The 13,016-nt window shown below is 41.0% G+C and overlaps 1 protein-coding gene across 1 annotated transcript in view; it reads left to right on the plus strand.

Moving 5' to 3' along the window:
- Positions 1-13,016, plus strand: part of mei1 (meiotic double-stranded break formation protein 1) — a 77,924-nt gene that overhangs the window by 19,843 nt on the left and 45,065 nt on the right. Inside the window, exons 10-12 of the mRNA XM_075454393.1 lie at positions 2,173-2,272; positions 5,679-5,813; positions 11,163-11,277. Of these exons, the coding sequence (XP_075310508.1) occupies positions 2,173-2,272; positions 5,679-5,813; positions 11,163-11,277 (350 nt within the window). The remainder of the gene's footprint in view (positions 1-2,172; positions 2,273-5,678; positions 5,814-11,162; positions 11,278-13,016) is intronic.

Genomic DNA, 13,016 nt, shown 5'->3' on the forward strand with positions numbered 1-13,016 from the left:
TGTCCAGGATGTACCCCACCCTGGGTGTAGCCAGGGTACACAGCATAATTTGAGAGGGGGGGGGCATCCCAGATTTTTCCAAAAAGTGTTGTTAACTTGAGAGGATTTCTGCATTTTTCAAATATTGATAATATTACACACATACATGTCAGGGTCATTGGTGATACTAAATTGACTGTTGGAGTGTGAGTGTGCATGGTCGTTTGTCTCTGTGTCAGCCGTGTGATTGACTGGCGATCTCTCCAGGGTGTAAGCTGCCTCCCGGCCGTTGGTAACTGGTATCCAGGACCAGCCTTCCCCGCCCCCCACTCTAGACACTCAAATATGCCTTTTAGGTGCACTTCCATATAGCAGTAAATTAGAGACACATATCATCACCACTGTTTAAAATGCATGACAGTGAGAGTAAGTGCTTGTGTGTTTGTGTGCATTGTTTTCTATATTCATCTATGAGCATGTCACTTAAAGGCCTACAGAAAGGTGATTTTTTTGCACAAAACTGAAATAGCAGATCGATTCCTTATATACCATGGAATTTTTTTATGATTTTAAAATAATTTTAGGCCCCTGGATAGTCCTGATTAGGCCCAATAAACTATCACCACATTTGACTCGAATTTTGGCAAACCGACGACAGGTGCGTGACGTCACGCGTGCCAACTGCTGGAACAATCACCATGTCTGATACTAGTAGTTCTAGTAGTGAAGCCAGCAGTTTGCCAGACCTGGACAGCTGCTTCACGGCAAATTTCGAGCCTAATATTGTTGATGACAATGAAGAAGACAATGAAGAGCCTGAGGAAGAAACCGAGGAGGGATTGGGGCTAGAACCATACAGGTCCGAGCCAGCCATTGCCAGTGACAGTGGGTCGGAGTCGGAGTCCGAGAGCAGTGGGGACGATGATGGTGATCATGGTGATTTTTTTATTGCGAGTAGATGTACGAAGTGCTGTGGGTGCGTGTGTTGCCCTCAGCACCAGCAGCTCACACCACCGGGGACAGAGGAAGCAGAGAGACCTGCGGTCGGAACTTGTGTCTGTGCCTCCCTCTCCGCCTGCCTCCTCTCTGGTGAAATCAGCCGGAGCGCATCCCGCCGTGTTCAGCTCCCTGCGGTGCGGACACTCAGGGGGAATCCACCTGGCGGAGAGCGGACACACTCTCCGCCAGGTGGAGAGTGGAAAAAAAGCTAAATCTGATAAAGCTGATTATAAATTGCATCAACCTATCTGATATACAGTATATATATATATAAAGTTTGCAGGCTGGTAGCAAAAATCCATGTTTATTTGATGGATCTAATTGGTATCATATCTTTTCTGTGGACTATATTACAAGGCAACACTTAAATTAAGAGCAAATGAAGAGCAGTTTCTAAAGCTGCAGCTGTAAACCTTCTATGAAGGTAATATGAAGAGCGATCATCAAGCGATCTTGACGCTTGATGATCGCTCTGCCGGCTGATTTCAGGGCAACCATCCCGAGGTGTGTCCGCTCTCCTCCAGGTGGATTCCCCCTGAGTGTCCGCACCGCAGGGAGCTGAACACGGCGGGATGGCTCCGGCTGATTTCACCAGAGAGGAGGCAGGTGGACAGGGAGACACAGACACAAGTTCCGACCGCAGGTCTCTCTGCTTCCTCTGTCCCCGGTGGTGTGAGCTGCTGAGGGCAACACACGCACCCACAGCACTTCGTACATCTACTCGCAATAAAAACTGCACTGAACCCAACGTTTTATTGCCTTTACCACTCAACAAGCATACTACAATAGCGGCAGCCAGGAAAAACCATGGCACATGTGACGTCGCACGGAAGCCCCGCCCCCAGTCTGGAATTCCAGGAAGGATTTCCAAGCGGCAAATTCAAAATCGCAAATTTCATGCGTTTATGAAATGTTTTGGTGTAGGGTCCAATGATCATTATTGTTCCTCTGTGTATGTATTATCATTATGTATTGGGTGTAGTGTCAGCTTTCTGTAGGCCTTTAATTATCATATACATATACAAATACACATACTTATATATATCAGAACACTTGAGCAAGATTAGACAAGTGTTTGTGGTTTTCTTGGGAGGGTATGGTGGTCTGTGTTCCTGTTCATGTTCAAAGATGAGTCAAGTATTTTTCTGAAGCAATATGTGCATGATGTGTGTGTGTGTGTGTTGTGTGTGCTAGGTATTGAATCTCTGGTGCGAAGTCTGAAGGAGGCTTTGGAGATGACCAATTTGGAAGTACCAAAACAAGGTTTGCTGCTCCTCACTGAAATACTTGAAAGGTGAGGTTAATTTTCCTTTTTCCGATAAAATGATATCACTGGGCTTTAGCTTCTCTTCACTTTGAACGGTCACATCATAAGAGGATTGACACAGTTGCAGCATAAGATAACAATGGTTGCATTCCGAGTTGAATAAAGTCGAATTATAAGTGCCTTTTGAAGAACAAGGGCTGTATTTAAAACCGCCTACCATAATATCCAAAATGTAGCGTGAAAAACTGTGTACAATATACAAAAAAACTTACATAATAAGAAGAATATGTTGCATACCAGAAAAGTGCTGCAGAGGCAGCAATGATTCTGCAAAAATCCCTGGTATGCATTAGGTTTGTGACAGTTAACAAATAAATTGTGCAAATTTGAGAAAATCAGCTGAGTGAAACTGACAAAAATGTCTTATTTCCACAATGTTTTAACCATTTAATGGAGCTGAGTGACTTAGATTACATCCTTTTAATGATCTAATTGCGTTGCCTGCCTGTTCTCTGCTGTGGACATGGGATATCTGCCCTGTGCAAATTTTCTTTATAAAGCCTAAAAGTCACATATACACAAACAAATATATATATATATATAAGATCATCATATAATAACAGTCAAGTTGTCAGTCACAACCCTATCGAAGTACCTCTATGCAAATCTCTGTAACAATCATAACGCCCAAAGAAATGTCAGACGATAACACTCCAGTGTTAGAGTCATTTAGAAATATGTTACCTTTCAAAGCACCAAAAATATTAATAATAAATGCTACATTTCGCTGGCTATGAATAAGCCTATTTAACAGTTTCATACTATACAGCACAACATGCATTGCACACTGCTTACAGCACTTGGTAGTATGAAGGTGGCAGTTTTGCCACCTTCATACTACCTTCATAGAAGGTTTACAGCTGCAGCTTTAGAAACTGCTCTTCATTTGCTCTTAATTTAAGTGTTGCCTTGTAATATAGTCCACAGAAAAGATATGATACCAATTAGATCCATCAAATAAACATGGATTTTTGCTACCAGCCTGCAAACTTTATATATATAAATACTTTATATCAGATAGGTTGATGCAATTTATAATCAGCTTTATCAGATTTAGCTTTTTTTTTTTTTGACATTTGAAAAGTTACTACAGTACATTATGTGTATGTGAAGTATACAGCCAAATACTAACATGAAATTACAACTTCAGCTGCACTGGCAAGAAGAAGTGACCTCCTTTAAAATGTGTTAAATATGGTGCACTGGGGAGTTTAATTAGATTGGAATGAACTTTCTGCTGTCCCTGAGATGAAAATGTATCACAAGCCAATAAAACAGCGTCCCATTTCTGCAAGGTTGACATAATTTTAATGAGATGCCCCACCATGACATGGTAATGATAGAGGGGATAAGAGATTTCACAATCTAAGAGGGAAATTTGTCCTTTACACCGAGGAAACGGTATTAAAAAAAAGTAGCTAGTTGGGAGCTGTTGAAGTGCTGAACAAGCAAAAATGTGCTTGTGTGTGAATGTGTAACAGAGAGTGTAAAGACCAGATTCTAACTCAATTATCAAGCTTCATGTGTGTGATTCATTTTTTTTGTGTGGCTTTTTTTAACCCTCTAACCGCCAAAGTCGCAGAATTGCGACATGACGTCAGTATAAACAAAACAGTCTGTAGATAAACTAAACGGGCTTTAAGGTGTTCAGTCCTCCTACCACTAGTTGGCAAACATGTTACCCTTTCAAACAAGACCAAGCTCACGTCATTTTGTAGTTCACAGTGTTTTTATAAGGCAGTGCAAAAAAGCCGCGCGAGCTCAGACGGAAGCAGTTATTCAGAGCTGTTCTGTAGAGACGTGCGAGTCGAATTTTTATTTTCAGCGAACTATTAGTGAGTTTTTAACACCATGGCTTGTAAGAAGTTGAACCGTGCGGAAGTATTGAGCATGCTATTTGCCAATTCCGACTCCGAAGGAGAGTTTTTACCTCGTGAGGAGGAGGATCGGACGAGCACTCATGCTTCCCACGGTGAAACTTCCGAAGGCAATGGTGCCGGCATGCGAAGCGAGGCTGTTCTCCAAGCACACACACACACTCCAACTCATTCGGTGCCGTTATCCAACCTCAATGGAGTGGGTGGTAGTGGGGAACGCGGTAGCAGTGTCCGTAGAGGTGTTGGTCGAGGAATCAGGGGTGGGAGAAGTGGGTCTGGTATCTTTAGCATGCGCTCTCTCCATCCAGCCCCCGGTGCCGCGGCGCGCCTATCCGCCAGCGCAATGATCCTGACATTTTACCACTTGTTTTATTATTGTATTCCTCATTCCTGATCATTATGAATAAGGTTGAACAGGTTAAAAAAAAAAAAAAATCAATTCAATGTCTTCCACTTGCATGCGTTTTCCTACCCTATGGTAGCCTAATGATGACAGTATTTTACCACTTTCTCCTGTTTTATTGTTGGTTTCCTCCTTATGAATGATGGTAAAAGACAGAAAAATGAAAATAAGTTCAAACATCAAGTCAATATCCACCATTTCCTGAAAAAATATAGGCAACTTTTCGCATGTGTTTTCCTACTATATGGTAATGATGATATAGTAATATTTTACTACATTATTCTGTTTTATTGTTGCTTTCCTGTTCCCTGATCATTATAGATGATGATAAATAGACAAAAAGAAAAAAAAAAGTTTTAAAACAAGTTCATAATCACTCAATTCCAATATTTCCTGAACATAATGAGATTCAAAATGGCTGCCACCTGATGACGTCATAATATGCAAATTAGATCAATAATTTCATACCCCACATAAACTATGGATCATGGGCAACATTTTTCTAATGTACAGTAGGCATCTATCTTTAACCCCCTTTCAGCCACCAGCTTTTGAAATATTAATGTCAAAATCCAGTATTTTCAAAAAACAATCTTGGCGCCTAAAGGGTTAATTGTATTGGTGTTGACAATTCAGCACCACTGTATAAGTGTGTGTGTGTGTTTGCGTACATGTCGATGTGCATGAATATGTTCTTTTGAATGGTCTGTGTAACTACTGTTGTGACAACAGTTAGCTAGTGCACAGCTGTTGTTGTGCAGAATCATGCAGACATACTGTTGTCATCTTTGTAATGCTAAGAGGTCAGCGGTATTTGTTTATTATGTGTACTGTGCTTGCCCTTAAAGAAAAAAGTCATGTGTGTGTGAGCTGAGTGAGGCAGAGTGACGTAAAATAATAGTGCTTGTGTTGGCACAGCAAGCCAGAGACAAAAGAACAACATGTTAACATTTATTAGAGGGATTTCAGTAAGACTTATTATAGATTTCTGCTGCTCCCTATAGATTTGGTTACCTCTGCATCAATGTCTCTTATACACCTGCCAACAAATACTAACAATTATAATGATAATTTTGTGTGTGCACGTCCACAGACAGCCCCCAAGTGTGCATCTGTTCCCCAGTGGCTCAGCATTTGTGGCGGTTTCAGAGGCTGTTGTAACTGGAGTCTCATCTCCCTGCCTGTTAGTAGCCACACAGGCCGTCTATGCCGCTGGCGCTTTGTTCAGGTATACACAAACACGTAGACTGTAGACATGTAAATGAGACGCATGTTGTCAAAAAGACTTGCGCAATCATAACCTGATAAATGGAACCCTTGTCTTTTGAAAGACGAAGCACAGTTTGGTTTTATGACGTCTTAGTACGAAAGACATAGATCAATATTTCCAGTTATAGAAACTATATTAAAGTCAGTCCTTGTAAACCTCCTTAAATGCCCAACATCAGTCTTATGAAATACTCTCTCACTTTTAATAGAATTCACGTGTTTAAATCATATTGGTATTCAGAGTACTGCATTATTGTGGATGGGTCTGCTTTGAGTGATGGGTATCGCAAAGTTAGATGTATGTGGTGTAGGTGTTATGCTGAAACTGAGTGTTTCATTTACAAGAGGGGATCGCTTAAATTTGCAGGGTCCATGCACCAACCTGTGCCATCCCTACCCGTTCATGTAATCTCAGATGTACACCTCACAGTTTAATACATATGCACGTGTTTGTAGGTTGATTCTGCTGTGGAATGCAAATCAGCCTTCAAGAATATACGATACATTCGGTTTTATCTTAATCTGTTCATCCTTATGGATATAAGGATCCCAAAGCTTCTATGACATCAGTTCCAAATGATATGGTTGGATTAACAGCCCCGATAAAATGATTGTCAGCACTGTTACAGCATGTATCCTTTTTTCATGTCAAGCATTAGTTACTACTGGACAGGGTATGAAATTAAGCAAATATTTTGGGGGCAATTTTGGCCCCCACAGTCCCAAAAGTGGGGGCATTTTCAAAATGTTTGGGGGCCATCAAAAAAAACTAAAAAAACTTAGATCTTCAAGTTATTTTTAGATTTAAATGCACAACGTCATCATTACTTTGCCGTCTGCCAACCCAAATAAATGTAAAGCTTGCCATTTCTTTTACAGAGAGAAGTGTGGAAGTAGTAGGTACAGACAGAAAACAGGAGACAGCCGTAAGCAAACTGACATCAGTATTGGTTTGGTTTAAACAATTTTAGCCTTTTATGAGAATGAGAACAATACTGGTAGGCTGCCTGCCCCCTCATAAACATAAAAGTAAGCTGAAAACCTAGGGCTGAGCACCCCCTCCGACTCTAAATCGACTATAGATTACACGTTCTTTACTTAAATAATGAAGAACTGCTTTTAATTACGACTTCGCCGAGACCTTAACGTGCTATTCATGCGTTTCCCATGAATAGCCTACTACTAAAACCAGAGCTAAAACTCGGGAGCAGAGCAGGATATAATGCGCATGCACGACGTTGCTAGGCAACGTCGTGTATACAAAGCGAGAGTACGGGTCGTTTTTTTTACACATTCTGCACGAGGAACACGAGAAGTGACACAGTCCAAACTACACAACTCAACTATGGTGTCGAGTTGATGCTAGCCTAACGCTAAGGTCACCGTCTCCATCCTGCAGCAACATACGGCTCTCAGTGTTTGCCTAAGAGCCGTATGTTGCTGCAGGATGTAGACGGTGACCATAGCTATCAACTCGACACCTTAGCTAACGAGCCACACAAAAGATGTGATGAAGTCTTAAAAGTTAGCGTCTGTTGTCACTTACCATAAGCGGTGTTTCGTAGTCTGGTGACGGTGTGCATTGTATTTTTTGACCTGGTTGCTTCCTTTGATTAAGTCATTTCCCGAGTTCCCAAGTCCAAAACCGTGTTTAGGTGGATGAGCCCTGCAGGCTTTACAGAAGATTACCGTGTTCTTGTCAACCACTTCCACACCAAGCCAGTCGATTTTCCATTTCTCAATAGTGGATGGCAAGGTGCACCTTTTCGTCACCTTTGCGGGGGCTTCCGGGGAATCTGGTGGGGCTGGAGGATCTGGCACCGTTACCAAATGCAATTCGCAAACAAGTTTTTACGCTTGGAGGGGGTGGATTTGTCAGTGTATCGATAAAAGGAAAATGCGCATTTTTGTTATGGAAGCAGGTTTTGCGAATAAATAAAAACACATAAATTTGCTTTGCTTTTTGCGCATTCTCACAAAATACGCTCTTAAATTCGATACGACTTGGATGGAAACCCAACTACTCCCGCCGCTCGCTTAATAATCGTTTATTTACATTCCATCAGGAGAATAAAGAGACGCGACTGTAAATTAATGAAAATAAAAATTGTAGTTTAATGTCACATTATAATAATGTACAAATATTTGTTTCAAAAACTTGGGGGCAATTTTGGCCCCTTGAGCATGATTTTTGGGGGCATTTTAGGCTAAATTGGGGGCCAAATGGCCCATGGCCCTCGCTAATTTCCGACGCTGCTACTGGAGCTGGTTCAAGGATTAGGTTCTAAAAGTTACCGTTTAGGGTGCAAAATGGCAGGTAGGCGTCATCGTCGTACTAAGACAGGAACCTGACTGCACCCCCTAAACTGTCAGTCACAGGTTATCAGTCTGACAGAATAAATGTTGTAGGAGGTGTGTATACATATTGACCAGTATTAATTAGAATCTGCACATGTCAAAATATCAACAGGTACTGAGATTGTGATTGTTTCATATTCATGTCAATCAGGGGTGGAACGGTACAAAAAACTCACGGTTCGGTACGTACCTCGGTTTGGACCCTACGGGTCGGTACATTTTCGGTACAGTGCCGAAGGAGGCGTGTAGCAAGGTTCGAGCACATGTAATAGATATCTGAATCCTGCCTCTTCTACAGTGGAATATGGGCGCATAGCAGATGCGATGTAAATTCCAATTGCTTCGGTAATTTTTTTTGCTCTGCATGTATTCGTATCCAGGGGTTGTTGTAATACATTTGGGAGACGTAATTGGTCGGGTCTTTTCATGGTTCTATAGAACGCATCTGACGGAGGTGTGTGGTGGTCGGTAGCTACGCCCCTTGTCATGCTATCACGGCTGAAATGTTTCATCATACCACACAGACAGAACCGGCGCGTGTTTAATAAGTTAAACTTACACGTTGTCTCCTTTGTCTGCGGCGCTATGCTCTCCTTTCTTCCTTCATGAAACGAAGAAGTATCGCCTGCGCTTGATCCTGACTCTCTGTGAGCTCTTCCAGCCTCGATATTAGACGCCTGATGTGATCGTCCATGATTAATATCACCATCATGCAGACCATGAACACGGTGGCCTCCCCGCTCTCCATATTAGCTTCTTTGTGGTGTTTTTTCTTCTCTCGGGTTTTATTTAGTTTTGTTTTGTTGTTGAATGTGGCGCTAAACGGCTAACGTAACACGTCACTGACTGTGCGCGGCCCATCAGTCCCGACCTGGTCCCTACTCATGTGTGAATGCAGACTGAAACAGTTCCGCTGGGGAAGGACAGTTATCAGAACGAAATTCGAGTAGGACAGTTCTGATAACTGCGTTCTTATAACTACTCTGTCCGAAAGCGTATATCTCTACGGACCAATCAGAGCTTGCATGTGGCAGTGTTTAAATGGGTCCTGAAGGAAACTCTTGCAAAATAACAATTCAGCGTTCAGATCAATATTAAACTTCCGTACCGTGTGTATTCTGCGTGGCAATGCGCGTACCGAACCGTGACCCCCGTACCGTGACGGTTCGGTACGAATACATATACCGTGCCGGCCCTAATGTCAATGATTAAGACCTTCTGACTTAAAGGGTAACCTGCAGCAGCAGAATTCCTTTGTGTCTCCAAAACGAGATTGTTGCAGTTTATAAATGTGGGACAACAGCCGTGGTTCACTTAATTGTTTACAACCATAGATTGGTGACCCAAGACCAAGCAGGACATAATGGTAAAAAACAATCTATTGTTCTCTGCAAATCAGGCAAGTGTCTGGCACAGACACAGTTTAATTTGTTGTGCAACAGCCATCATTACGATATTTTCTGTTTGATAAAGTGAAAATTGATTATACATGAATAAAATAAATAGATAAATAAATAAAAAGCTATTTAAAAGAAATAGATAAAGCTTGTCATTCTTTGGTTTGTGCGCTAATTACGAAAGAACCAATTTGTGATAAAGCTTTGTTAAAGCTGCAGTCGGCAAGTTTTCAAAATTGCGAGTCTAAAGTCGGAAAATTCGAACTGACACAACTTTCAGGTCCCTCCCCCAACCTCTAACAAGCTCCGAATCGCCCCCCAAACCACTCCCCCTCTGTGGACAAGGTTGTGCACGTGAGTTCACACCAGTGTGAGCGCACACAAGCTGGGGCAGACTCACGCTCAGCAGCGTGTGCACAAGCTGTGATTGACAGGTAGGATTCCTCCACCCTAACTTGATTGGTTAAAAACAGCCGGGAGCGCTCGGTTTTTGTAAGCATGATTACAGGCTTCAGAGGGAGCTACAGATTTCGTTATTTTTCCTAAACAGCCTATTTAATATTCTACTTCCAGAATCCGATGACAGTTCAAGCTAATATGACTAAAAAAAAGTTGCCGACTGCCGCTTTAAAGACTGTCATCCTGTGTGATGATAGGGTGAAAACACAATTAGCTTACACATTGAATTCAGGGTTAGGTATTACAGGTGGGATTCTCTAGGTACCTCGTGGTTTAATTTGATGACAGGGCTGCGATTCGATTATAAAATGATGTCAGTGCATCTTGGTGCATCTTTTTTTTCCAGCCAGGTTCTCAAACGGAATACAAACACATATCTTCTGCAATAAAAGTTGCAAAGAAGTTTGTAGGTTGATTCACCCTTTCCAAGTTGGGATAAAGCTTTGACCTTGCTTGCTCAGTGATGGTTGGCAGCAACTACAACTGGGTGTTTTTCAACTTTCCATGCCTAGAAACATGCAATGTGGTTGCTCAGGTTTGTCGTATTCCCAAAATATTTTAGTTCAACTTTATAGAAGCCAAACTGTTTCCATAGGCTGGTTCTTAATGCAGAGGGTGTTGGTAGGATTTGTCACTCAGCCACTTTGTGCACGTTGTAGACGGTCCAGGCGCTTCACTTCTGCTTGTCCAAGTTCCTCTTTTTGTGTTTTGTCAACATTACATGCTCAATTACCAAATCGACATATAGAAAATGGATGTTTGAACTTGTAAATCTATTCAGAATCTTCTATGTTTGCATCTCAAAACATCTAAAATTTTACAGCCCTGCTAGGTGCTACCAGCTATCCATCACACTGTGTGTTGCACCTCACAGTTTACACATTTACACAGTGTACACATGTAGGCAAATTCAGGTATAGTCATAACAGGTATAAGGTGAACTTGCTTTAGTTGGCTTGATGGTTTGACACTGCTTACTGCTACCACTACTGCTAATACTACTACTACTACTACTACTACTACTACACTGCTTGCAAGTTTCATTAGTGGGTGTTCCCTTTGTTAAAAGAGCTTCTTCTGTCTCACTTCTCCAGACTCAACCATCAATCCAGACCAGTCCAGTACAAGGAGGTTGAGGGATTGATCAAAGCCATCACCGATAGATTCTCTGAACTGCTTCTACTCTCCCCTGCTAAATGGCAGAAAACTGTGAGTTAGTTGGGAGTTAAACAAGGTTAGAAAATGCAAAACAGCCCTGTAGAGAAAAGTCTTATCTGTGCTGTTTATCTACGCTTCGTTGGTCTACATACATATTTCTTGAACTCAAGTCAGGGTTCATAGAGGAGGACCAAAATACACCAGGGAGAAGGTTGTCAACATACCCAGGATGTTTCATATTGTTTGGTTTAAGTAGCCCTAACAACTGGTCTCACAACTATGACAGTTTTCACATAAATGGGGTGGTAACTGCACTAGATAATAAATGTAAAGCTTCATATTTCACAGAACAAACTGCATTGGGTTCAGCAATATGAACTCAAATTTATGTCACTGAAGGGCTATTACGCAATATACATACTGATATAATATTTTGTTTAAACGCAATGCCTCAAGTATGATATCAAAAAGCACTTTTATTTAAAGACTAGTCAAATTAGATCCTTTCCAGGGTTTTTTTTTCCTGCTCAACAAAGCACAACTGTTCAAATAACAGCTACGTAAACAATAGCCCAGCTTTGTACAACTATCCAAATAAAGATTTATAAATATACAAAATACAAATATGGGGAATTTAAAGATGGAATGCAGACTGAAAACACTGTGCCTGTAGATAAAACCATGAAAATCAGACAAATTTATAACATAAAAACATGAATAGATCATGGGGCCGATCGAGTAGTCATTTTTGATTTAGAATGTTCCGAACTGAATGTTGTTTGGGCTATTTGACTATACCTCATTTGTGTATTCTATTAAAAAGACAGTTTTAGGCTAATTGTTTACACTTTAACGCTGTTCTGCAAATAAATAACAAACCAGGGCAATTTGAACCAGTTAGTGGACTTATTGCGGGAATTGTTATCCCTTTTTTTTTTATGTAGCATCAAGACAATAAGACTTTAAAGACACAGGATTTGTATCTTTAAAAATGTTATATTGTAGTTTTAAAAAAAGTTTAAGATAAACAAGTACAATCTTTAGTGTTTTTACTGAGCAGCTTCCTCTACTGATTTCTTACCATGCCCAGTTATTAAGAAGTGCGCCACCTTCTTGTCACTGAAAAGACAGAATTAAACTTGAATTTACTCGGTTTAACCACAAGTCATTCTTCTTAGCACTCCTGGTTGACACTAAGTCCAGTGGATATGCACAGGTTAAAAAAAACAAGCCTGGAATGAACTGAGAGACAAAATGCTGGAGGCTGGAGTAAATATGGATGTGGATACAAGTGTGACGAGTAGAGAACTGGCTGCAGGTGAGGTGGGTGTGGCCAACAGGAGACTCGGCCCAAAGAGAGGCAACAAAGACCTCTGGTGTTTGTGAGAAGTGGCACACAAAATTAAATTTGCAGGATGGATTCCTTTACCATATGACTTTGTTTTATGTCTGGTTTTTCCTGCATTTGTGCTGGTGAGCATTAATATTTGTTTTTATCACTGGGTAAAAATGTACTCCATATACACACCATATATTTAAAAGAAAAAGGAAAAGACAGTCAAATATTGTCGATGCTTTATTTCACCTAGTCTGAAAGATGACATGTCATTAAAAAAAAATCCCCCAAAATCTCAACATTTAAACGTAGTTGTTCTGCATGTAGAATCTTGTCTTATGATAATATTAATGTTTTTTTTATTTGATGTGATTAACAATGATTGGACTTACCAGTCTATGATGAAACTTCTACTCTCCATTCCCTTTTTATTTTTGTGTTTTTCCCCATCTTC

This window comes from Odontesthes bonariensis, chromosome 21 (assembly GCF_027942865.1).
Source record: "Odontesthes bonariensis isolate fOdoBon6 chromosome 21, fOdoBon6.hap1, whole genome shotgun sequence".
NCBI lineage: Eukaryota > Metazoa > Chordata > Actinopteri > Atheriniformes > Atherinopsidae > Odontesthes > Odontesthes bonariensis.